This window comes from Alternaria incomplexa, assembly GCF_024043165.1.
Source record: "Alternaria incomplexa strain BMP 0042 chromosome Unknown scaffold_5, whole genome shotgun sequence".
NCBI lineage: Eukaryota > Fungi > Ascomycota > Dothideomycetes > Pleosporales > Pleosporaceae > Alternaria > Alternaria incomplexa.
This window is the reverse complement of record NW_026249854.1, coordinates 364,852-390,917: the sequence shown is the minus strand read 5'-3', so window position 1 is coordinate 390,917 and position 26,066 is coordinate 364,852. Positions and strand designations below refer to the sequence as shown.

Below are 26,066 nucleotides of genomic sequence, written 5' to 3'. Positions count from 1 at the left end.
CTCAGTTTCTTCCTTGTCAGAGGTGCGCATATGACTTTGTACTGCTTGCTGGCAGGGTTGCAAGGTTGCAAGGAGATAGGCTCCGGTGGTATCTCGGGAACATGTAGAGCATGCGAAGATCATGGAGATGCCAATGCCAAGAGCACATAGACGAATATACTTGACCAGACTTCTGTTACCCCTCGCTGGGGGGCTGCGATGATGGTGGACCAATGACCGCTAATGCAGGGGCCAAGTGCAAGCGAGAGAGCCCATTAGGGATTGGCTCCTCCGGACCCTGAACTCGCGATTAGGTGTCGTGTTCTCAGAGCGGAACTCCAACTCTCTTTCCAATTCCATCAAATTCGTTTCTTTGTTTATGGGAGGTAGGCGCATTCTCGCAGCCCTCAACGCGTCGCGGCATTGGAAGCTAACATCAGAGTCTACAGGTAGCTTCATCGAGCTATAGCCCACCATGTCTTCACCAGCTGGTAGCGTCCGCCAGCGCGCAGGCAAGGACAAGAAGCGAGGAACCTCACCGAACCCGGAAGCCCTCGCCGAGAAAGTCCAGGAGAAAGTCGCCAATGTCGTCGAGAAGGCCAAGCCATACAAGCCGGTCCAGCAGGGCGGAGAATGGGACTACAAGCTCGCTATCGCTGTAATGACCGTTCTGGCATTCGTTACGCGGTTCTGGGGCATCAGACATCCTGATCAGGTTGTTTTCGATGAGGTGCACTTTGGAAAGGTGTGTATATCATGGAAGACAGAAAGAGACACGATGCACGTCCAGATCGCTAATCGCACATAGTTCGCTTCCTACTACCTGCAACGAACCTACTTCTTCGATGTCCATCCTCCCCTCGGAAAGCTCCTCTTTGCCTTCGCTGGCTGGCTCGTCGGATACAAGGGCGACTTCCTGTTCGAGAACATCGGCGATTCCTACATTACGAACAAGGTCCCGTATGTCGCATACCGCGCCATGCCCGCCTCGCTCGGTGCTCTTACCGTTCCCATCGTTTTCATGATCATGTGGGAGTCTGGCTACTCGCTACCCGCCTGCATCACGGCAGCCGGTCTTATGCTCTTTGACAACGCCCACATTGGCCAGACGCGCCTGATCCTTCTCGATGCTTCGCTTATCTTCTTCATGGCGCTCTCCGTGCTATCCTACATCCGCTTCTACAAGGAGCGTCACAATGCTTTCGGGCGGAAATGGTGGAAGTGGCTCCTTCTGACTGGTATCAGTCTGAGCTGCGTTATCTCCATCAAGTACGTCGGTGTCTTCACCTTCTTCTCCATTGGTGTACCGGTCATGATTGACCTCTGGGACTTGATGGACGTCAACCGACGACAGGGTGCCTTGACTTTGGCCGAATTTGGCAAGCACTTTGCTGCTCGCGCTGTCGGCTTGGTCATCGTTCCATTCTTTCTCTACCTTTTCTGGTTCCAGGTCCACTTCTCCATCCTCACACGGTCCGGCCCTGGTGACGACTTCATGACCCCAGAGTTCCAGGAGACTCTGAGCGACAATGTCATGAGCCTTCAATCCGTCGGTATTAACTACTATGATTCCATCACCATCCGTCACAAGGAGACCAAAGTCTACCTTCACAGCCACCCTGACCGCTACCCTCTGCGTTACGATGATGGACGTGTTTCTTCCCAGGGACAGCAGGTTACTGGATACCCCCACAACGACACCAACAACCACTGGCAGGTCCTTCCTTCAAAACCCCTAGACAGTGAGATCGGTCAACGCGTTAAGGTCGGCGATGTCATTCGTCTTCGCCATTTGATCACGGACACCGTTCTTCTCACACACGATGTTGCTTCTCCTTACTATCCCACCAACCAGGAGTTCACCACTGTGAGCAAGGACGAAGCAACCGGTGCACGCTACAACGACACTCTCTTTGAGCTCAAGGTCGACAAGGGCAAGGGCGATTTCAAGACCATGTCTACTCACTTCAAGCTTGTTCACGTGCCAACCAAGGTCGCCATGTGGACCCACACCAAGCCTCTGCCAGATTGGGCCTACAAGCAGGCTGAAATCAACGGTAACAAGGCAGTCCAGCAGTCCAGCAATGTCTGGTATGTCGATGACATTCCTTCGCTTCCTGTTGAAGATGAGCGCAACAAGAAGGAACCGAAACAGGTCAAGCACTTGGGCTTCCTCAGGAAGTGGGTTGAGCTGCAGCGCGCCATGTTCTACCACAACAATGCCTTGACCAGCTCGCATCCTTATGCATCCCAGCCCATCTCCTGGCCTTTCCTCCTTCGCGGTGTGTCTTTCTGGACTCACAACGACACTCGCCAGCAGATCTACTTCCTGGGTAACCCCATTGGATGGTGGCTTGCTTCCTCGCTTCTTGCTGTGTTTGCCGGTATCATTGGTGCCGACCAGCTGGCTCTCCGCCGTGGCATGGATGCCCTCGATGAGCGTAAGTTACCTCTCTCGTACACAAAACCCAGGTTATTCGCTTCTGTATTGGCATTTGTATTTGAAGGGGAGGTTCTAACATTCATGTCTGCAGGCACTCGCTCCCGTCTTTACAACTCCACTGGATTCTTCTTCCTCACCTGGGCTGCCCATTACATCCCCTTCTACATCATGGGTCGTCAGCTCTTCTTGCATCACTACCTTCCCGCGCATCTTGCGTCTTGTCTAGTCACTGGTGCTCTGGTGGAATTCGTGTTCTGCATTGAACCTCAGGATCCTGAAACGCCCGCCGCCGTCAAGGGCCACCGCCGCACTCACTCGAAGCCTGTTCGCGAGCGTGTTGCCTCTTCTAGCCTGATGGGCAGCTGGATCGCTATGGGTGTCATCCTCGCCGCTGCCTTCTGGTGCTTCCTCTTCTTCGCACCGCTCACGTATGGTAGCCCTGGCCTTACTGTTCCCCAAGTTCAGTCGAGGAAGTGGCTCGGATACGACCTTCACTTTGCCAAATAGATGGAGCATGAGTGAAGGATTCGCTTCGAATTGGGGTTGGGGTGTCTTCTATTGGATTAACTAGGGTAAAATGCACAGCGCGGAGTGCTGATTGTGTGGATTAGGGTCTTCTATATATTTTAGTGTGTTCTCTTTTGACGAGGCCGAGTAGAGGTCACGCCTTTGAGCACGCAAATATTTCCTATGTAATAGATATAAATACGGTGGTGAACAGTTCATGGTTCGACCATCAATTTATGAGTTCACAGATCCATGACATCACCTTTGCTGTGCATCACTCGTACTCTTTAAGAGCGTAGGCAAAAGATGATAGCATGCAACTAGGGATATATCGTTGTGCTCATGCGAGCTAGTGGAAGACAACATGATATCTACATCGTAGCGATTGGCTATGCATTCCCCATGATCTAAATGCCTCCATGCAGTTTCCAGACGCAATCCATGCCCATCTCCACGGTGCGTGTGCCAAAGCAACAGCTATCGCCCAATTCACCTTCGTCCCATTCATCTTTGCGCGGCGTCTTGACTTTCCGCTGCAAAAGCCAATCATCGTAACTCTCATCATCATGACGTTCAACTTCCACTTTCTCCGTGATACCAACTCCACTATCCTCCCGTTGCTCAAAACTCAAACTCGCCTCGAAAACGCTCAACATCCATACTGGGACCCACGATATCGGAGAGATCCCTACGGCCCATCTGGCCAAACACTCTCCGTAAGGTATCGTACAAGTTTGTGCTTTGGTTCTGGTGGATCATGTTGTCTAGTTGGCTGTCCGAAACACCCTCGCCAACGACTTCTCTAGCCTTCTCCTTGCCTTCGCGCTCGACGACCTTGTGCATGGCTAGCGCACCGAGCAAGTGCTGTGCGGCTTCTGTGTAGCAGCCGATGTTGATACACGACACGCCGAGGTTGTAGCGTGCGCGGACAAAGTTTGGACGGAGAGCGAGGGCGCGCGAGTAAGCGTCGATGGCTTCTTCGCTGCGGCCGGAGTTTGCGAGGGTGGCGCCGAGACGGTTCCAGAGGAGGTGGACTTGTGATGAGGAGTTTGAGACGCCGGATTCGGTCGATGCGAGGGCGGCGCCGAAACAGTCGACGGCTTTGTCGTATTCTTCTACGCCGTAGAAGAGTACACCTAGGCCTACTTGTACGTCGGGATCCATTTGCTCGCCCGTTGGTGAGAGTTGTGCTGCTTGGATGAAGAGGTTGGTGACTTTCTCGTGGAGTACGTGGCGGTCTGTGAAGCCCATCTCGGCGTCTGAAGAGAGTGGCTCTTTGATCAGTGATGGGTATTTGGTGGCCAGCCAGCGTTCCAGTGTCCGGTATGCGGTGCTCTCATAGCCTTCGTTGGTGTATGATACAGCCAGACCCATGAGCGCCTCCAGATTCGACGGGTCCTGCTTCAGGGCATGTTCCAACGCTCTTATAGCTGGTGTTTCCTTCTCGTTCTGCGCTTGCGACTCTCCCAACCTTACCCAAGCTGCAATGTGATTCGGGTCTTTCTGAACAGCTGCCTCAAATGCTAGGGCCGCCAGTGAGAGGTTTCCACCATCTTCCATTATCTTGACACCTTCTTCAAACGGATTCGTGACGTTCTTGAAGAGATTCTCTTGTTCGAATAGGTAGTCGCCCATGGCTGGATCGCGGACCGAGTGTGTGTTGAGCCCATCGAAGCCTTCCCATTGATCCATGTCGCCCATGTGTCCTTCGACGAAGTTCTCCTCGTTGGCAAGTTGCCTAGCGTATTCAGTCTCAGCTTGGATACCCTTCCAAATGGACTCGAAATCGTCGAAATCAACGGCATCTTTCTCTACTGACCTGTCCATTTCGTTCAGCTCTGCCTCCATGGCCTTGTTTGCCTCGGCGTCAAGAGCGCTCAGGTCCTGCTGGTCTGTCTGTTCGAGTTGTGCGAACTGGGCCTCCCAATCCTGATCGTCGAGTTCTACCATGCGCTCCTTGCCTTTGCCAGAGTTCTGCATGGGCTGCTGGAAGTTTTGTGGTGCGTATGGCTGCTGCATGCCCATACCGCCCATTCCCATTCCCATGCCGCCCATGCCCATGCCCATTCCGTACATGGGCCGCTGGTATCCCGTCATCGAAGGCTGAGAAGCGGTAGTCGGGCTCGCTGTCCGCGCGTTCGGGTTCATCTGCTGGAACTTTGCGAATTCGGCAGGGTTGAATCCGGCTGGTCTTTCTTGCATGGCTGGCCCTCCCATCTGTGGCGCCTGCATGCCTGGATCGAACTCTGCTGCCCACGCTGGTGATCCGCTGTGCTGTGTCCGTTCCAACTCGCGTCGCATTTGCTCCATGGCGAATGGAGACGCGGGACCGGGCCCTTGTGGGAGTTGTACATTCTGGTTCATGAACTCGTTCATCATCTATGAATCGCACAGTTAGCCATGATTCCTATTTGTTCGCCCTCGTACTCCTGTTCCCGACTTACGCCATCTGAAGGGCCGCCCATCTGCTGGCTTCGCATGCCCTCCTGCATTCCTCCGGGCCCCCGCCCGACCAGGCGGTCTCTCTGTAGCGACTTGTCATCCTGCACATGTTTGGTGAACTGGCTGAGCGGGTTTGCGCCCGTCGAGCATTCTGCGCCGCCAAGAAAAGACATGACGAAAGGTAAAAGATTAAGTAAGGGTGAAGCAGCGAGTATGACGCGGTTGACAGCGAGGAGGAGGTGTATGTACAGGTCGGGCGGCGAGCGGGTGCCAGATGCGCGTCGGCCGGTCTAATTGATCAGCATGTGGAGAAGCTACGCGGGGCGGCCGAGGTCGCAAATAACCGCCACACAGAGCGAGTGAATCCGAGCTTGTTCAGTAGAGCTCGGCGGCAGCACATCACTAAACTTTGACGTACAGCACGCACTACGATACTGATGAGTTTTGTACATTGCAAGAGTTCCATTAGATCGATTTGCTATTCTAGACCTAGACCCAATACCTTGAACAAAAGAAGAGGGGAATATAACAACGCCGGACGCTCTTCCACTATGATACACAAGACCCATCTATCAACACAGCATGCAGCCAACTGGACACACGTCCCAGTCATGCAGTCGTACAGATACGTCGACCATTTCCTCCATACATCATTCGTTGTAGAAGCGTGGGGCGGCCGTCCCGTTGCATGTAATCACAGTCCCTGGCCTCCTTTCATCATCATCGCTTAATCCTCCTGGGTAGAATCCGAGCGCTTGTTGTCGCGCTGGTTTTGTGTGCCAGACTTGCTGAAGTCGACGCGGAGTTGCCTGCCGTAGATGGTCTTCTCCTTCAGGACTTCCCTGGCCTTGGTGGCGCTAGCGACATCGATGAAGTCTGCGTGAGCAAAGCCTCTGGGCTGACCAGTCCTCCTGTCAATGGCGACACGGACATCCATGACGTTGCGAATGTCACGGAAGAGGTCGTTGAGGTCCTTGTCAGACATCTCGAACGACATGTTGCCGATGAAGAGGGTCTTGGAGGGAGGGTTTTGCTCAAAGTTGCCAGAGGTGCCGCTGCGGGTCCTGGAGTTGGGCTTAGGCGCGTGGAATTGGACAACGAGGTTGCGGCCTTCGAAGACCTGCATGTCGAGGTTGTCAATGGCAGCTTGGGCGTCTGCGACATTCTTGAATTCGACGTATCCGAAACTGCACGAAGGTTAGTGTTTGTTTTCCGAGACTGGGCCATCTAACATACCCTCTGCTCAAACCCCGGTTGTCGTAGACAATCTTGGTGCTCTCAAGCTCACCGAACTTGGAGAAGACACGCTTCAGCTGCTCTGCGGAAACCTCGTAGTACAGGTTGCCAATGTACAGCATGTTGTTCGGCGTGGTGTTCCTTGGGGTCCTGGGCTTTGATGACCTCTGAGCATTGTCTGCGGTCTCAGCGGCAGCCTCCAATGCATCCACGCCAACAGTAGCAGAGGCGTCGGTAGGCTCGGCCTGCACCTCCTGCTGCGCCGGCGTCAGGTTCTCTTCGACAGGTGCCTCAGCCGCTGTCTGCGCAAAGTTCTCGTCCCCCTTGGTGGCATCGTCGCTAGCGAATCGTCGCTGGAAGGACGAGATTGACCATTGCTGTTGCCTCAGACGGAAAGCCGAGGGGGTTATGGTGTTGATGGATCGCGGCTTCGCAAGGAACGCCTTGGAAGGCGACGCGGTGATGGCGCGAACGGCAGTGCGGCGGAGGAGAAACCTGCATTGGCATATCAGTATCACGATTCCAATTGCAGACGAGGCGATTCTTACATTGTGGCGGTATGGGTGAAGTTGGCAAATGTGGATGCGTTGCTAAAAGTCGGAATACCGTAAATTTTTGGGCATGGATCATTGATCCGCGCTAAGCTCCTAGCACGTGAGCGGCGTTCTCAAGCCCTGGACGCTCTCGACATGTATTGCACTTCTTGGTGACGTATTGCACATTCTGGACAGTAAGAATGTAACTATTTGCCGATTCCTCTCCCGCATAGTACAGGTCGTTGCATTCAACGTCGGACATCCTTCGCCAAGATATCAATCCTAGGCCAGGTTGATTGGTGACTTTGTGGGGTATTCATGAGGGGCAATCCTGTGCCCTGTGAGGGAATGATTTCGACTATTCGCCCACTTCAGTTCATGAGAATATTTTGACAAACGGATTGGAACATCAGAGTGCATACAGCGCGCCTCACATGCAAGTGAATGTCTTTGGTGGTCCGAATGACTCTCGGAAAAGGTCCCTTGACCCTGCCGATAACATCACAAGCCGAGGATGGAGGGGCTAGCCTGGTAACTTGCCCGAATGAAACATGATTGCTTGTAGCCTCGAAATCTTGCTCGCTATGGTTACGTACTCCTGCTGGAAGGGTATCCAGGATAAGTATGCCATAGAGTCATCGAATCCATAATTCACAAAATGGCACGGGGTCAGGCGACAGGCCGGCCGCCTCCGAGGCGCGTTCCTGGTGAGACTCGTCTTAAAGTTTGTGTTCGCTCTAGCAACCACAACTACCATCTCTCCATAGCACCATGCTGAAAGGTAGCGCAATCCATTCCTCTATACAAATACAAGCGGAGACTGATCTGAGGAATAGGAGCCTTTTCTGCTGATGCGGACGCGTCGCCCGACTTTGGTCCTGCCCACGACGACCAGATACCCTCGTCGGAAGAGGAAGAGCTGAGCCATGACTTCTCCGAAACTGAAGCTGGCGGTAGCGGGCGCACACGACTAGACAACGGTGCGACTGCAACCGCACAGGAGAATGCTGGTACCAGCGACGAGGAAGAGGACGACAATGGCATGCTGCCCCGCGACAAGCAGCGACGGACCGCCTTCTACGATTATACTGCGGAGAAGCAGATGAGCCACACAGAAGCCAAACAGTTCTACCAGCGTCATCAGCTAGAGACACAGTATGGAGGCTCACAGGCGGGAGAGACATACAGCCCTGCCATGCGCGCAAAGACATTCCCCGTCAACTTTGGCGGCACAGACGGTGTAGACCTCCATGGCAAGGCAGAAAGCATTCGCTCTAGGAAGAGCAATGTCACGCTCGCGAATCAAGGGCATCGGTCCAACCTGCCCATCGGGTTGTCACACACAGAGCAGTCACAGGATCCGCGCCGACACATGACTCAACACGGAGCCAACACTGCAGGTACCGGCAACGAAGGCGACGCCTTTCTCCAAGCCGATCAACAAGCCCGATCTCACGCGCAACACCCTGGTCTCCCTCACGAAGAAAAACCGCTTCTGGCTGAAGAAGGCATCCACGGTGCGGGCGCAGGCATTGGTGTTGGCACAGGAGCAGGAGGCTTCGCAATGAACGAGTCCAGTATCACCACTGAGCTTAGCTCCATCTATACGAATATCCAGAAAGTGCTAGATTTACGTCACAAGTACATCCGCTTGTCTTTGCAGCGCAACTTCGATAATCCAAAAGATGATCCAGCTTGGCGCATCTACCCCACCCCTCCTGAACCAGTATGGAACGACTCTTCCAAACAGCGTCGCAACGCAGGCGGCAGCAGCTTGCAGAACAGCGGCATCCTTGAGCCGAATGAACCGGCCAAGCCACCTCGCAAGATGGGAACAAACATTGGCGAGGACTTCCATCTGGAGGACTGTCTTCCCGTACCGGGTCCCGGAGAGATGTCGTTCCGCCTGGACAGCAGCGGTGTCTACCAAGTGTACGAGACCGCCAAGTCCGCTGAGCTGGACACGCCCATCGTATCAATCCCTACATTACGCGAATTCTACATCGATCTCGATTCCATCCTTGATATATCCTCCGACGGACCGAGCAAGAGCTTTGCTTTCCGTCGGCTTCAATATCTTGAAGGCAAATTCAATCTTTACTACTTGTTGAATGAATACCAAGAGACGGCCGATACCAAGAAAGTGCCGCACAGAGATTTCTACAACGTCCGAAAGGTCGACACCCACGTTCATCACTCAGCATGTATGAACCAGAAGCATTTGCTGCGCTTCATCAAGTCCAAGATGAAGAAGTCTCCAGATGAAGTGGTCCTGTTCCGTGATGGCAAACACCTCACGCTAAGGGAGGTCTTCGAGTCGATTAATTTGACAGCGTACGATCTAAGTATTGATACCTTAGATATGCATGTGAGTACAGACATATGGCACTACCATACTACGCTAATATTTTAGGCTCACACGGATTCGTTCCACCGATTCGACAAGTTCAACTTGAAATATAACCCGATCGGTGAATCACGCCTACGAACTATCTTTCTGAAGACAGACAACTTTGTCAAGGGCCGATACCTAGCAGAAATTACCAAGGAAGTCATCTCTGACCTTGAAGCGAGCAAGTACCAGTTCGTTGAATGGCGCATCTCCATCTATGGTAGAGACATTGAAGAGTGGGATAAGCTGGCAGCTTGGGTCATTGACAACAAGCTGTTCTCGCCCAATGTCCGCTGGTTGATCCAAGTACCTCGTCTGTTCGACGTCTATAAGGCAACCGGACTCATGGACAACTTCCAGCAAGTCATCGTAAACGTTTTTCAACCATTGTTCGAGGTCACCAAAGATCCGTCCAGCCATCCTAAGCTTCACGTTTTCCTGCAGAGGGTCATTGGATTCGATAGTGTCGACGATGAGAGTAAAGTTGAGCGACGCGTGTACAGGAAGTTCCCATTCCCGAATGAATGGGCTACGAAGCAGAATCCGCCGTACAGCTACTGGATGTACTACCTTTTTGCCAACATCTCATCACTCAACGTATGGAGAAAGCAGCGCGGCTTCAACACTTTCCTCCTACGTCCTCACTGCGGAGAGGCTGGTGACACCGATCATTTGGCTGCCGCAGTACTGTGCTGTCACAGCATCAGTCACGGTCTTTTGCTCCGTAAGGTACCTCTTCTGCAGTACATCTTCTACCTTGAACAAATTGGTGTCGCTATGTCGCCTCTCAGCAACAATGCACTATTCCTGGCGTACGAACGCAACCCTTTCCTGAGCTACTTTAGACGTGGTCTCAACGTCTCGCTATCGACAGACGACCCTCTACAATTTGCCTTCACAAAGGAGCCCCTTATCGAGGAATACTCAGTCGCAGCGCAGATCTACAAACTGAGTGCTGTGGATATGTGTGAGCTGGCCAAACATTCTGTCGAGCAGAGCGGTTTTGAGCATGTCGTCAAGCAGAAGTGGTTGGGTAGCAACTACCATCTCCCTGGCGTTGCAGGCAACGACATGGCGAGATCCAACGTGCCCAGTATTCGTGAGGCGTTCCGCCACGAGACGCTCATGGGCGAATTAGCTATGTAGGTTTCGAACAGACATCCACATCTTCGTATGGCAGTACTAACACCGTATAGGATCGACCGCTACACGCGCGCTGCGCAAGCTGGTAGTCATGATCTCACCAGCTCTAACTTGCAGTCGGAAGTGCCACAGACGCCAAAGTCACTCCAAGGAACGCATCCCACTTCTCCTACCCATGCATCCGCGGGTGGAAACCAAGTGTTCTCCAAGCTACCTCCAGCCCAAGTCGCTCGGCTCAAGCCATCTGCCTCGACGACCGACATGGGTAGTATGCAAGGCCAACCAGCTTCACCTTCAGGTACGAAGGACGGTGCCAGCTCTAGCATGACTGTCAACCCTAGCACGATTTCTGTCGCTCAGCCGACAGAGCCTGAAGAGCCGGATCAGGGACTGACGCGCTCAACAAGCACTATTACATTGGATGGGGAGCCTAGACTGTTCCCCGGTATTGTCAGCAGCAGGAGCAGGAGACGGAGCACTAGGACTAGTCAGGCCGAGGATGGTGATATGACAAGTTCGCGTTTGAGGTTCCGTACGGGTGACCAGGAGAGTGTTGTGGAGGAACGGGATACAGACGATGAGGATTAGAACACGTCACTGGTTATTGGATACTTTGTATGTTTAACAATGGGACTAGAATCACGAATGACACATGGTCTGGTTTATGATGGAATCTTCTCTTCATTATGATGCTCGATAGAGTCTCGCTCGATGCAGCTGCTAGTAACACAAGGACGCCCGCTTTGCTAGAATGAACCAAAACAACTAAACTGCCTTCTCTTCTAGTGCTCACGAGTTGAGGTTCCGCGAATAGCAGTCGAGACACCATGCGTCCCCCTCTTCCCCGACTTCTACTATGCACTTCTTACATGTCGCCTTGCTGCAGCCTACACATTGCCTCGCACAGATGAAACAGGTCCGGCCTTCGCATCTCGTGCAATCGAGGTAATTTTCCAGATCTTTCCGTCGCTTGGGCGCTTTGTTGCAGGCGTGACAGGATCGCAGGTCGGAAACGGCGTGTGATTGGGATTGGCAGGGTGATGGGGCGTCCAAGTCGACGTCCATTAGGTGTGATGTTGACTTGACGAGAGACGCTTTCGGACTGAGGCGTTTGAGTTGCTTCACCGGCCGACGTTCTGATGTGTATTCGTGTGGCTTTGAGGGGAAGAGGGCGTATGGCAGGTTGTTGTTGTTGCTCTCGAAAGGCGGGGTATTGTGGAGATGGAGGCGGTTGGAGTCGCGACTGGGTGATGAGCGGTGTTGACGTGATACGCTGCAGAGTTGTTAGAATTGGAGCTCTATTTTGGGTGGAGTATTGGTGCATACGGTTGCGGTCCGTCGTCGCCAGCCATTCTCTTTCTCTTGCCCAGGCCGGCGGCGTGTTGATCGTGGGCCATGGTGTGCCAGTAGCTGGTGGTGGTGTCGTATTGGCGCTCGTGCGGTGTATTGGGACCGAACAAGTCAGAGGTGATGTAGACCATAGTGGCGGCGACTTCGCGGTGATGGTGAGGGTGAAGCGGAGAAGCTGTTGTCGGCCTCAAAGGCGGAAGGAGCTGGAACGTGCAGCGGCGGCGTCAACACAGAACAGAAAGCGGCTTGCAAAACAGGACAAAGGGTATCGAGGACGGCGCGCTAGAGCAGGGGACGCGAATGGGCCGAAAGGAGCGCTGATGTTTAGTCGCGATGGTGCTCAGGACGGACCGGACGGCGCTTTGGATGATGTCGGCCCTTGGAAGGCGGCCGCGCGATGCTCGGCGACGTACCTGACTAGCCGGCCCAGGCAGCCAACAGCATGTGGGCCGGCGCACGTGAAGCGTGTCGCCAAGCAAAGGGTCGCGCGACTCAGCTAACGCGCGACGGCGCAGGACAGGGTGAAACATCGTCGACAGCAGCGACGAGCATCCCGCCCGCCAACTCCGCCGCCTCGGTCTCTGGCGCGTGTGCCATGTCTGCCCTTCCTGCGTGACTTGGGGCGAACGAACCATCTCCACATTATTCTCACCTACCCCACATCCTCCCACCCTGCGAAGAAGCTTGAGCCATGGATAGCGTCAATGTGTCGGAACTGGTTGCGCGCCTCGGCGCGGAGGAGGAGTCGGTGCGGAAGATGGCGGTCTTCAAGCTGCAGAATGCCATTGGCGACCCCTCCTTCGCCGACGTCTTCATATACGAAGGCGGCCTGCCCAAGCTGCGCTTCCTGGCCCTGCACTCGACCGGCAACACCCTGGCCTACTGTCTGACCTCTCTCGCACGCCTGCTGGAGTTGGACAAGGGATGGGACCATGTCACGGACGATCTGGTCGCGAGGGTAAGTCGACGACGACCTTGGAACGAGGGATTGCCTGAAGAGGTCTAACAACTATACTCCAGATCGTCGACCTCGTTGTCGCGCAACCTCTCGTCAACGTCAACCGCGGTGCCATGTCGGTCCTCGCTGCCATTGTCGGCCACCCCTCACACCGTAACTCACAGGACGGGACCACGGGCTTCCAGCGCTTGAAGCCCGCCGTCGACTCTCAGCCCGACTTCCTACCCTCCCTCGTCGAAAAGATCACCTCGGCCGACCACGCGCTATGCGCAAACTCCCTACAGCTCATCAACGCGCTCATGCGAGACGCCATCGCAAATGACGCGGCCTTTGAATGGCCCAAGTTTATCAAGCAGCTGCAGGAGCTGGGCGTGATTAAGAGCGTGTACGGGCTTATGCAGAGCTCTGCGATACAGGATCTGGCACATCCACTACTCGACTTCCAATCCTTGACCAAGATACTGCTCAGGAACTGGAGGGAAGAGAAGGTTGACTTGGAGAACCCTGATCACAGGAGGGCGATCCGGGGTCTACACACGGCGAGTAATCCAGAAAAGTCAGCATCAGACCCCAAAGGAAGCAAGAAGCACAACCCGGATAAATGGAAGCGTCTGGGCTTCGAGACGGAATCACCCGCGTGGGAGTTCGATGCGACTGGCTTCCTAGGCCTCATGGACATTACAGACTTTGTCTACAAGAACGAAGACGGGTTTCAGAAACTTTTGCTGGAGCAGTCGGCAGAGCCGCTCGAGCAGCGATGCCCAATCGCTCGCGCAAGTCTGTCGGTCACACAGACCCTATACGAACATTTTGAAATAGATAAGCTCGACGATGTGGACTCCCACCGGCCTACCGACTCGCGGGCCAACTTCGACCGCTCATTCAAGCCTCTCCTGCTCCACTGGTCCAGGTTACATACGAGTGGTCTGAGTGCCTTCATCCGACTATGGAAGGTAGCCGGCGCACAAACCGAGGACTTTGAGAAGATCGAAGAGCTTGTCCGCATCTTGATCGAGCAGGTCGTGGGCCAGGCGCCACGCATGAGGGATGTCAAGGACGTCGAGGAAGATCTGGCTGAATTCGAGCTGAAACGCCTGAGAGAACTCCAAATGGAAGTACTGGAGCTGACCTACGAGGATGCATGGGGCCATCATCTCCGGTATGCAGTTTGTGTTGATGTAGTCTGTGCTCAGCTAACTCTCTACAGTCAGGTCCGTGACGAGCTCAACCACGAGGCTCTGCAGTTTGTAAAGGAGCAGCGTATAAGATGCCTGCTACAAGGCGCGTGGTTTCCAATGGGTATCGACTACGGCACGAGTGCGGGTCCGGTAACCAGCAAGACCCTGAATCGTTCTGTGCCCTCATCATGGCGTTTTGTCCGATTGTCGCACAACCGGCGATATTTGCATTACGCTGACTTTGACGAGAAGACGGCGACTGAGCCGAGGCTAGACACGCTGCAGGAGAAGAGTAAGTGTAACGCGTACACGCGTCGTTTATGGTTTGCGTTACCGCAGTGGCTGACCCGCATGTACAGTCGATCTATCCATTGTCTCTTCGGTGGTGAGCAATGTCTCGGCTTCGGCGCCATCGACCGCATCGTCAGACAGTACGGTCACAACCCTGCCAGGCCACGAGCGGGCTTCGACGTCGACCAAGATCACGATCCACGGTTACCTGCCCCCGTCCAATCACGCGCGGCAGGCGTCCAGCGGCTCAGGTGCAGGGCGAAAAGAATCCGTCCTACTGCATCTGCATCCCCAGAGCCATACCCTTGCTTCCGAGTGGCTTGATGGACTGCTGATGCTACTGAACCAACAGCCAATTACCGCCGACACCAATAAGTTGGTAACCTTCATCGGCGGTTACGGGCTCAAGATCCGTCTGCTCAACGTTCGCTACGAAGATGTCGGGCTGGAGGAACCAGTGCTCCCCAGTCGTGAAGGACTGGATGACGAATACTACTGTACGTGCTTCTCCTTTACACCGTGGCACGGGCTCAATACTGACTTGATACCTTAATGCAGATGACATTGCTGGTGCCTGAAGATCTAGAAAATGCTTGTTCACGGACAGGAGTCCTGGACAACAAACATCGATCTTGTGCAGGTAATAGTGAAATTAATGGGGCCGCCAACGTCCAAGCTGCATGATGTTGGGAAGCCTAAGCCTACGCTTCCGAAAGCCTAATCTTTCTCGATGCGGAACTAGGCAACGGCGGGGTGGAAGACGTTCGCCGTCTTGTGAATAGACGTCTGTCGACGTTCAAATTGGGAACCAGGTACCGCTCTCTGGGAACCATATTAGGAACTGTGCAGGGGGCGGTAACATTTGTGTTGGCGCGGGAGCTGGATGCGCTTCTCTTGAGATACCCTTGCTTGTACCTGTGCAATACGCTGCAATTAGACAGATTGTTTGGAGCGTGCGTGCGTGTTGTCAGCCTGTCGTCGTTACGCAGCGCATGCTCGACGTTGTACAAGGCGTCTGGTAATCGACGGTGATCTGTGCGATATTAACCCGTGACACGCTGGCGCAGCCATTGAGCCGGCCAGTCGGGCGGCCTGGTAGTAGCCATAACGCATGTTCCAGAAGCAAGTATATTTGATGCGGAGGCTCAATCAGGCAAATATGATGGAGACCATCTGTCGACTCCGCGAGCCGGGCACGTTTGCCAGCGGTGTGTCGCACGCTAAGCATCGTGGCTCCGCTGACGGTGTGTTCCTGGCGGCCACGGGCCTGAAACAGCGGACGGCAAGGTGGAGAGAAGCGGGGAGGAGGCCTGTCTGCACTAACTGACTCAACCAACGACCGCACGCGGGCCTGGCGTGCTCTCGGATACATCAGCCACGGTTCTACTAGGGCCCAGGTGTGAGGTGGAGAGCAGAGAGTGCGTCGCTGGCGGCGCGTTAGCCTGCAGCTGCAGCATCCCGCGACACGAATATGCAGCCGCCCCAAGTGCGAGCGACAGTCGTACGCTGCTGAGCCCACAGATTGTTTCTATCCCCCAGCGGCCGTCCTGTTGGACCTCATATAATTCCTTCTTCTTCGGACTTTCGCTTGCTGCTGTTCGGATAGCCCTCCGGTCGATCCTCGAGAACAAAGTACAGCAGCATTGCTCAACCAAACGTTCACGACCAAGTGCCCGCCGCACCGCCCGGCCACGGCGTCAGGGCCGCCATTCGCAGCGTCGTCCGCGCAAACCACGCCCCCATGTGCCTGAAGCCAAACGTTGCGCCATCGCCGACGTCGAGATCCGAGCCGAAGCCATGAAGAGCAAAGCCAAAGGGACTATTCTGCCTCTGCGGCAGGCCGAATTCGACGCCCTGCCGTATTCAGTCCAGTAAGTAATATTCCGCGCTCCTGAGTGGTCGGGACGTGTGATAAGGGCGCGTTATGCGCGTGCATATACCGAATCCCCCACCATGACTTTTTGTGTACCTTGCAGTAGATGAAGGGCCTGTCAATTATGCCATGATGCCAATGCTAATTCGTCCCGCTACAGGAGAAAGTACTTTTCATCCCTGGAGCGTTTGCAGATCGCCCAGCACGCCTCCGACGAGCCTACTACATCAGGCCGCTCGTCCCAGGCCAGCACCGCTTCCAAATCCCACCGGCCCTCGCTATCTCTCGGCACCGGACGACGCAGACGCAAATACGAAAAGGCTGTGCACGCTCACGACATCTCCCACATTGACCTTGACTTCTTTCTCTCCTTGCCTGAAAAGGTACGCAAGCAGCATTTTTCCCGCGAAGAGCAGGCCCTCCTCCAAGGCAGGCACGAACAGGCGTTCCTTCCCGACGACCAGGATCCCGAGTGGGCACAACAACGCTTCAACGATTTTCACTTCGACTTCTCCCACTCCACGCTCGACCTTCCGGAACGCTGCCGTTCACGACGTCGTTCATCTTCGGCCTCTTCAACCGTCAGCCCTTCCCGCCCTACTTTCGGGCCTTCTTGTACATCAAACACGGACAAGGACCGAAACACCCATTTACTATATCTCGACACAATGGCCACGCCCATCTTCCATCGGAGGGAAACCTCAACGGCAGACATGAGACGAACCATGTCTCTCACATCGCACCCTGTCCGCCTTGGATCTTCATACATGGCGGATCCTCCACTCTTCAATGCCAGGCCGAATCGACTCCACCAGCGTGCCCACTCTTCTTCTCTTACAGGCCACATATCGCCGTCTACGCCGCCAACTCTCATGATCGACCCCGAAGCGACACACTACCAGGATCCCGAGGCGAGGAAAAAGCTGCGCATGTATCTTGCATCTCCTCAAAAGTTCGACGAAGCGATTGAATTCGGCTTCCCATCGTCCGCTGGAAGCGACGCCGCTACACCCCACTTCCAGCTGCCACAGATCGACAATCATGCTCGCAAGTTCAGCCGAGACATGCACACCTTCCTTAGGGATGGACAGCTGTCGTTCTTCGAAGACCATCCAAAGGAGAACCAGGGACTGGAATCTGATGCCGGCTCTGTAGCCGACATGGACTCACCTGCCACGCCCTCTAGCACCGGCCTGTCTTTCCGCATGCACTCCCGACAAATCTCGCACCGCAAGTTCTCGGTCGATTCGCCGGCTCCGTCGCCTGTCCACTCCGCCAATGGGCATTTTAATCGCGAGATGACGCTCCGTATGACCTTGACCCGGCCCGATTTACGAGCTGACGAAGATCAACTGTATGGCTGGCAAGGCTCAGGCTCGAGCTCAAGTCCCAAAACCTCGAAAGACGATCCTCTGGCACTGGAAGACCTTGTCTTCACCGACGACATGACCGGTACCAAGGGCGCCTTCTACGTTAAGCCTAAACCGCGCGGAAACCTCGTGAGCCGCCTACTGAAGCGTGCCAGCCTCAAGGCCACCAGTCGCTGATCCCCATTTCAGCCTGCATCTATTAATTCACTTCTCACATTGTACTTTTTGCCTGTCTTTCCTAATAAAGACCAACAACAGGTCTGCTGCGTTTCAGCGAGCGACTTTTATTTCCTTGTCCAGCCATTTTCTAGACATTTACGGGGGTTTACGAAAGCTCATCAGACTGTACGATTATCACGATGCACGAACCGAACGATTCAGATGCATGAATGAGGCGTTTTCCTTTCATCTCCCATGTCCAGCTACCCTGTTGGTATTTCTTCATACTTAGCTAGCCAAGAATTTCATCGAGAATGATACCCAGTCGGCAGCAACCAAAACTGGTCTGTCGCTTTGATACCACCACTTCGCCTCATCCTTGTCGATAGCATTGTTTCCGCGTATTTCCTATTACATCAGGCAACAACGGTTACTCATCGCAATTGCCGATACAGTCCAGCGTCTCAACTCGCAGCACCTGACTTTTGCCGAAGGAGTGATCGCCCCCAGCGATCATGACTAGGTCCTCGTACTCTCTTCCGGAGCTTTACCTACCCGTTCACACTACCCGTCTTATCTCTCCACATGTTTCGCCAAAGAACCACACTAACCATATTATCCGCAGCGGAGAGATCTATATCGCATAGATGTTAAGGGCAGGGATGGTTGTATGACGTTGCCGTTTTCATCCAGTGGCTAGGCAAAGATCAACATTACAGTACTCGTACAGTTTGCATGCAGTAGTTGATACTAGGCGTTGTATGCGTTTCGTGGTGCTGGGAGGATGTGTTTCGGTGGCGAGGTAAGATGCATGAGAAGGAGGGTTATTGGGCAGCTAGGTTGAGGTTGAGTATATGTGAAAGCATTGGTCGATCCAACGCATCAACACATCACACAACATATTCCACCAACCATCATCTCCATCTTCCCTCTTTACTCCCCCAACCCTCCACTTGCAGTCAACAATGACGTGCCCACTACACTTTCCGCAAAAATACAGCGAACATCCCATCAGCCACTGGAACATGAAACACCCACTCACTCTTATCCTCCACCAGCTCCCCCAACTCCACCACCACATTCCGGTGAAGCTCCACCTGCCCACCCAGCTCTAGATTCCTAATGGGTTCCCTTGCCGAACAAGTCTGACTTACCTATACGCGGTTCCTGGTACACTAACCCACTAGATGCCGAACCGAACTGCTCCAATCTTCACGGTACGCTACGTTTCAGCTTGCGCTAGATTTTTCTTCACTCCCACAAGGCTCGATCTTGCGTTCGCAGCGGATAGCGCGCGCGTACAGTCAATCGGGTCATGTGTGTGGCGGGGGTCTGGATCGATTGAGTGGTTTTCTTGGGACGGTGACGCGTTTGGGTGAGGTGACGATGTTGTTTACATTGTACGCTGGGTTTTGCTCGTGTGGCACTGCAGGTCGTTGTTGTGGCGTTGGCTGATCGACGGGAAAAGAAAGTTAGGGAAAAAGGTACGGCATATGCATGTCATTATCCTGTGATGCGAAAGTGAGAGGAATGCCGTTAGATTGCATACGGCGGCTGGAGGTGGTGTTTTCCGGGGTTCTTTACTTTTTTCGCGCCTTTGTTTATTACACGCGCGTAGTGTAGCCGGAGTCGTATTTAAGATTTATTGAAGGTGCTGATGATGAATGTCTTGCTAGTCAGCATACCTGTGTATGAGTTCCGTGGCCGCAGCTAAAAAGTGATGTTGCTGCAGACACGCTGTCCGTCGGCGTTCCCGAGGTCAGGATTCACGTCTTGGCCAGGTGATAAGCGGCTACAGCAAGATTACAAAACCGATCGTCTGCTTGCATTGAAACGGTTTTTCATGTTGTGATATTCTGCAATGTTAGGTGCACGACAAAGTCGTTAGGCCAGGGAGCTCGCGTTATCGTGGTGAGGCATCACACACATACACTACTCATGAACACGGCACGGAAACACTGCGTCTACATGCTGACGGCCGGATAACCTATGCAGGCGAAAGATCAGCCCGAAAAGCAATTGCTTCGTCACGCGCGCGGATAGTCGCATTCGCATTTCTCCATTTTCCAAACGAGTCAAGTTGAAAACATTGCTCATTTCAGGTGCATACCCCAGGATCAAAGTGGTCCGAATTCGGCATCTGGAAGAAGAAAAGTGATCCACGGCTTATCCTATCTGGACAGTCTGCAGAGAACGACGTGTCCCGCTACTGCAGTCCCATGCTCCCCCACGTGCAGGTTTTAATTGCACCGTTCAAGCATTGAACGCAATATACGCGTAACCTTCACATGCAATGTCATGACATTCCAAACACTTATTTGGCATCAACAGTTGTTCGAATTTTTCATTACTCGTGGTATCCTGCGTCTTTTGCTGCCAAGTCAATCCATTTGCAGTTCTTTACCTCGACAAGGCGATGTCGTCGATTCGCAGAATCATCTTGACGGTCTCGGCTGCAAGCTCGATAGCGCTGGTGCTGACCAGCAGTGGCTGCAGTACGTTCTCCTCACTGATGTCGTTCTTGACACCCCCGCTCTTGATGCTGATACCAGCATTCTTCTGCTCCTGCGCGTGCCTATGCCTTAGCTCTGTGACGACCTTGATGCTGTTCAAACCGGCGTTTTCCGCCAGTGTTGTCGGAATGACCTCCATGGCATCGGCGAAAGCTTTCCAGCAAATAGACTCAGTGCCAGAGAGCTCACGAGCCTTGAGTGACAGCTGATGCGCAATCTCAATCTCCGGGGCACCGCCACCAGCAAGTAGCGCCTTCTTCTTCACCAACGAGCGGATGGCGCAGTGAGCGTCGTGTAGAGATCGCTCGGTCTCATCCAGAATGAGGTTGTTAGCACCTCGGCAGACGATGGAGACAGTGTTGGCTGCTGACTTGACACCCGAAACCTTGACGTATCGTGCGCCCGATGCCTGTACCTCCTCGACAAGGTCTGCCGAACCGAGCTTGTCTTCTGTGAATGAATCGATATCGGCAATGGGCTTGCAGCCAGTGCTCTACTGTGCATTAGCTTTGTTACATGTGAATCACTTCTCTTACGCACCTTGCAAATGAACTCAATCTCGTCACGCTCAATGTCCTTGATGACAAGGATCTTCAGCTTAGACAAGAAGTGAAGACTGAGGTCGTTGACTGCATCTCGGAGGATAGACTTTTGGATGAAGAGAACGTTGCACTTGGCTTTCTGGATCTTCTTAACCATGTTCAGCAGATATGTTCGCTCCTCCTTGAGGATCTTGTCCATTTGCCTGTAGTCGTTGACGACAATCTGGTTCTCCATGTCCGGTTTCGGTGGGCTCAACTGGAACTGAATGAGACCTATCCGTGCCTTCTCCTTCAATGTGGGACCACCAGCGCTCTTGACTACAGGCTGGTTGAGAACCAGTCCGTCGATCATCTCGCTGTCTTCGATGGTACCGCCTGACTTCTTGATCATCCGGATGTTCTTCAAGTCCACGTTGTCGGCGGTCTTGGGGTCGATGACCTTGAGGACTGAATCCACAGCCATGATGGGTAGCTTGGGCTCCTGGGCGACGATCTTGGAAGAGAGTGCGGTCGTAGCGGTCTTGAGGAGCGTTTGCCTATCGGTGAGCGAGATAGGGATGGCCATCTCGGTCAATATCGATATCGCCTCCTGCGCTGCCCGTTGGAAAGCCTCTGATATGACTGTGGGGTGGATGCCCTTGCCCAATAACCTCTCAGCAGCGCCCAGCAGACTTCCAGCAATGACTACGACCGATGTTGTACCATCTCCGGCTTCGATATCTTGGGCGTGTGCGAGGTCGACGAGCATCTTCGCGGAGGGATGCATAACGCTCATCTGGTTCAGCATGGTGGCTCCGTCGTTTGTGATGATGGTCTGGCCTTTGCTGGTTTGGATCTGAACAAGTCAGTTGTGATGGCTAGCGATTTGCGCCTGTGTCGTACCATCTTGTCCATGCCCTTTGGTCCCAAAGACTGCCAAAAAGTTAGTATTCGTCTCTTCCCCGCACCTCGTGGTGGGACATACAGTTCGGATCGCATCTGCCACAGCTGCACAATTTGAGTTAGCGAGATGCTCCTAAAAGAGAAGGAGTAGGTTCTGTACCTCTTGCGGCAATGATGTTGGCGCTGCGAACAGCTCTGGGCTTCTCCTTGTCCTGTGCCCATGTCAGTCAATGTTTTCAGAGCTTAGTGACGAAGCGCACCTTGAAGGCAGTGTTACCGCCGCCGGTACCGCCATTTGCAACTTGAGCAGCCATCTTTCAGTATACAGGAGGAACAAAGCTAAAAGAGGGGTATCGTGGGAGTTTGGCGGGGAAGTTGTGGTGCCTGGACGCGAACTGACAATATTTCGAGAACGCGATAGACGTAGCGCACGGCCAATCCCCAAGCTCCGACTCGCCGGGCCATTGCCGCATCACAGCTACACCTTCACCCAGAACACAACAACCAACCCCATACACTCGCCCGCGCCGCCGCATCTGCTCCCACTGTCGCTCCTACCCGGATTCATCCACAACTCGACTGCACGCATAGCCCGAACCCTATCTCAGCCACACGACAGTCGCCGCCCACTCCGCAAGCATGCCTTCAGCCACAGGCCAGTCCTGGGAGAAGTACCAGAAGAACTTCGCCGACGACGAGGTTGAGGAGAAGAAGATCACACCTCTGACCGATGAGTAAGAGGCGATAAGCCATAAGCAAAGCAGGCATGGGCTAATGGCATTACAGGGACATCCAGGTGTTGAAGACATACGGCGCAGCACCCTATGGCGCGGAACTCAAGAAGCTCGAGAAGGAGATCAAGGACAAGCAGCAGACGATAAACGAGAAGATTGGCGTCAAAGTACAGACTCCTTCACCTCCCTCCAGGCTCGACTAACGTCCCCAGGAATCAGATACCGGTCTCGCACCTCCACATCTCTGGGATATCGCCGCCGATCGCCAACGAATGCAAGAAGAGCAACCCCTTCAGGTCGCACGATGCACCAAGATAATACAAGACGAGAAGGACTCAGAGAAGAGCAAATATGTCATCAACGTCAAGCAAATCGCCAAGTTCGTCGTCAACCTGGGAGAGCGCGTCTCACCTACCGACATCGAGGAGGGAATGCGGGTGGGTGTCGACCGCAACAAGTACCAGATCCTGCTTCCCCTGCCGCCGAAGATCGACCCCTCGGTTACCATGATGACGGTTGAGGACAAGCCCGATGTCACATACGGAGATGTTGGAGGTTGCAAAGAGCAGATTGAGAAGCTACGAGAGGTCGTCGAGATGCCCCTGCTATCACCAGAGCGCTTCGTCAACCTGGGTATCGACCCCCCGAAGGGTGCTCTTCTCTACGGCCCTCCAGGAACCGGAAAGACCCTTTGCGCCCGAGCTGTTGCCAACCGAACCGACGCCACCTTCATCCGAGTTATCGGTTCAGAGCTTGTCCAGAAATACGTAGGAGAGGGAGCCAGGATGGTGCGCGAGCTGTTTGAGATGGCACGAACAAAGAAGGCGTGTATTATCTTCTTCGACGAAATCGATGCTGTCGGTGGTGCTCGTTTCGATGACGGTGCTGGAGGCGACAACGAAGTACAGCGTACCATGTTGGAGCTGATTACACAACTGGACGGTTTTGATGCTCGCGGTAACATCAAGGTAATGTTCGCGACCAACAGACCTTCGACTCTCGACCCAGCCCTCATGCGTCCCGGCCGTATCGACCGAAAGATCGAGTTCTCGCTACCCGACATGGAAGGCCGTGCTAACATTCTCCGTATCCACGCCAAGAGCATGAGTGTAGAGCGCGACATCCGTTGGGAGCTCATCTCTCGTCTCTGCCCCAACAGCACAGGTGCCGAATTGAGGAGTGTGGCTACCGAAGCAGGTAAGTTCTGGCTGTACGAATTGAATTTGAGAAATATACTAACTTCATACCTTCAGGCATGTTTGCCATACGTGCGAGAAGGAAGGTTGCGACCGAGAAGGACTTCCTGGCTGCCGTGGACAAGGTCATCAAGGGCAACCTCAAGTTCAACTCGACCGCTACCTACATGCAGTACAACTAGACGGCGCCACTTGCAGCGCTGAAAGTAGCTTATGTGTTTACATTAGAAGGCAGCACTGGTTTTGTATGAGTACTCACGATGGTGCTTTTCTTCCACTTAGATGGACAAAGACATAATGCATTTTTCGAATCATTCTGTTCTCTACAGTGAAGTCCTGATGAAGCGTAACTCAGTCGACATGATTTGCGATGAACACAAGTATTGTACGTCTCACATTACTCGTGTATTTGATTAAACGACTCCTTGAATACACGTCAACATAGGTGTGTATTAAAACGCTCCAGAGCCTACAATGACGTTATCTCGCCTACTTTGCATGTTTTCACCTTGATGTATCCTGCAGACCTGTTCGTTTCTTTTCTTGTATGAGGTAAATATGCCATTAAACTACGACTGTGCCGCCAATATCGCACAAATCAACATCAACACCCCACTTCAACCCAGCTGCCTCAGCACCCTTCCGCCATCTTTCAGGCGGCTCAGTAACCGGTTCATAGCTAGCCGAGTAGGCACCACGGAAGGTACCAAAATGCATACCTATACTCTTCTTACTCCTCACATCCCTATGTATAGCCAAAGAATCCTCAGGACTAGAATGCTGACCAGACAAGACAGATCTCGGCTTAAAGCAACCCACAGGCACAAGCGCCAGATCAAAAGGTCCGTACAGCTCGCCAATCTCTTTAAAGGCCGGACAAGGCGGGTGCGGCGCGTCGTGGTGTGAAAATTGATCGTCGGAAAGAACGTGGCAGTACCCTGTGTCTCCCGCGAAGAAGAGTTTCTTGCCAGATGAAGACGGTTCCTTGACGATCCAACTACACCATAGTGTACCGTCGAAGTTCCAAGGCGTGCGTCCAGATCGATGTTGCGCAGGCGTGCATATCAACTCTACGCCTCCAGCACCCTTTTTGAACACAGTTATGCCACCCCACCAGTCCATCTCTTCGACTTGATCAGCCTTGATGCCTGCGCCTAACCCCGTCAGGACAGACTTGACGCCTAATCCGCAGAAGAAGCGCAAGTCGCCGCCTTGTTTCGCATTCAGCTTCTTCAGCGTGTCCGAGTCGAGGTGGTCGTAGTGGTCGTGGCTGATGCACACAGCGTCGATTTCAGGGAGCTCGTCGATGGTGCATGGTGGAGGTGTGAACCGCACAGGACCGACCATGCCGTAGGGTCCTACGCGCTCACTCCATACGGGATCGAGGAGGATGCGCATTCCGCGTTCGTTTCCCTCTGAAGCTGTTGTTTCGATCAAGAAACTCGCGTGTCCTATCCATGTTGCCTTTAACCCGTTCTGCGCATTGCTGAAATCGGGCTTGCGCACGTCGACCAGGCCTAATCGATCGGCGGGAATGGGGACGAAGTTCTTGGGTGTGCTGAACCGCGTTCGGACGGCGGCGATTATGCCGTCGTTCTTATAGGAGGGCCATGGGTTCTTGAAGCTTGTAGGTGGCTTGCCGATGTGATGGGCCGTCGTGTATGTGTCTGGCTTGTGTGGGGGTAGCGGCGTTATGGAGGATGAAGGAGGCATTCTCGATGTTTGGTAGTGCCTAAAAAACAGCGCGAGGATGCAAAGGGCTTGATGTGGGCGCGCATGGCTGGTTGTCGTGTAGATGAGACTATGACGACGAATGGCGGGTGTGGAGGCGGCGATAGGCAGCGCTCGTCGGAGGCCACGTTCGTCCGGTTCACCGTTGGAGGCGCGTTTGGGATTCGAGGGTCGTCTAGGGCTATGAAACCTTCGAGACGTCTATCGATGACTTCACTGCCCTTGGAGCAATGTCGATGCAGCTGTTGAGTTTGTGCGTCTGGTCGTGGAGCGTCATCGAGCAGGTCTGACCCAGCCTAACCCTGTCACCTATCGCGCAACCCACGTTCTGCCCCAGCCATCCTTCAAGACGTAATCCCCAACTCTTTTTGCACAGCGAACAAAAGCCGCAATTGTGGCTGGCCCTACCCACCAATCTTACATCCTAACGCGCATCTCCAGCATCATGGCCTCGGAGACAGCTCAAGTGGGTACAAGCACCAAGGCGTGGCTTGCGTAGCCTTGTTCTCTTATCATCCAATAGGACCGACACGTGAGCCCGTCTAGCTTACATGCAGGTACTGTTCGTCTTTCGCTCATCGCCGCCGCCGGAGCTCTAACCAGGAGTCTGG

At 53.8% G+C, this 26,066-nt stretch overlaps 8 protein-coding genes across 8 annotated transcripts; 4 read left to right on the top strand and 4 right to left on the bottom strand.

Annotated features, from left to right (window-relative positions):
* Positions 1–454: 454 nt before the first annotated feature.
* On the top strand, positions 455–2,929 carry J4E90_004048 (uncharacterized protein; the record flags this gene model as incomplete). The annotated part of the gene is made up of 3 exons (XM_051433614.1): positions 455–724; positions 788–2,420; positions 2,514–2,929. The coding sequence occupies 3 exons, from the start codon at positions 455–457 to the stop codon at positions 2,927–2,929; spliced, it is 2,319 nt and encodes a 772-aa protein (XP_051292132.1).
* Positions 2,930–3,550: 621 nt separating this feature from the next.
* J4E90_004047 (uncharacterized protein) lies at positions 3,551–5,544 on the bottom strand (the record flags this gene model as incomplete). Its single annotated transcript, XM_051433613.1, has 2 exons — positions 3,551–5,308; positions 5,374–5,544. The coding sequence occupies 2 exons, from the start codon at positions 5,542–5,544 to the stop codon at positions 3,551–3,553; spliced, it is 1,929 nt and encodes a 642-aa protein (XP_051292131.1).
* Positions 5,545–6,098: 554 nt separating this feature from the next.
* Positions 6,099–7,329, bottom strand: J4E90_004046 (uncharacterized protein; the record flags this gene model as incomplete). The annotated part of the gene is made up of 3 exons (XM_051433612.1): positions 6,099–6,558; positions 6,608–7,102; positions 7,262–7,329. 3 exons carry the CDS (start codon positions 7,327–7,329, stop codon positions 6,099–6,101), a joined length of 1,023 nt encoding a protein of 340 aa, XP_051292130.1.
* Positions 7,330–7,914: 585 nt separating this feature from the next.
* ADA1 (putative zinc finger protein) lies at positions 7,915–11,266 on the top strand (the record flags this gene model as incomplete). The annotated part of the gene is made up of 4 exons (XM_051433611.1): positions 7,915–7,924; positions 7,980–9,511; positions 9,557–10,677; positions 10,732–11,266. The coding sequence occupies 4 exons, from the start codon at positions 7,915–7,917 to the stop codon at positions 11,264–11,266; spliced, it is 3,198 nt and encodes a 1,065-aa protein (XP_051292129.1).
* A 1,453-nt stretch (positions 11,267–12,719) lies between these two features.
* On the top strand, positions 12,720–17,875 carry J4E90_004044 (uncharacterized protein; the record flags this gene model as incomplete). Its single annotated transcript, XM_051433610.1, has 6 exons — positions 12,720–12,986; positions 13,049–14,145; positions 14,194–14,456; positions 14,524–14,952; positions 16,062–16,326; positions 16,489–17,875. 6 exons carry the CDS (start codon positions 12,720–12,722, stop codon positions 17,873–17,875), a joined length of 3,708 nt encoding a protein of 1,235 aa, XP_051292128.1.
* Positions 17,876–20,257: 2,382 nt separating this feature from the next.
* Positions 20,258–22,108, bottom strand: CCT4 (T-complex protein 1 subunit delta; the record flags this gene model as incomplete). The annotated part of the gene is made up of 6 exons (XM_051433609.1): positions 20,258–20,863; positions 20,911–21,747; positions 21,795–21,824; positions 21,877–21,899; positions 21,955–22,006; positions 22,055–22,108. 6 exons carry the CDS (start codon positions 22,106–22,108, stop codon positions 20,258–20,260), a joined length of 1,602 nt encoding a protein of 533 aa, XP_051292127.1.
* Positions 22,109–22,433: 325 nt separating this feature from the next.
* Positions 22,434–23,906, top strand: RPT1 (26S proteasome regulatory subunit 7; the record flags this gene model as incomplete). Its single annotated transcript, XM_051433608.1, has 4 exons — positions 22,434–22,528; positions 22,581–22,695; positions 22,741–23,725; positions 23,782–23,906. 4 exons carry the CDS (start codon positions 22,434–22,436, stop codon positions 23,904–23,906), a joined length of 1,320 nt encoding a protein of 439 aa, XP_051292126.1.
* A 382-nt stretch (positions 23,907–24,288) lies between these two features.
* J4E90_004041 (uncharacterized protein) lies at positions 24,289–25,437 on the bottom strand (the record flags this gene model as incomplete). Its single annotated transcript, XM_051433607.1, has 1 exon — positions 24,289–25,437. One exon carries the CDS (start codon positions 25,435–25,437, stop codon positions 24,289–24,291), a length of 1,149 nt encoding a protein of 382 aa, XP_051292125.1.
* Positions 25,438–26,066: the final 629 nt, after the last annotated feature.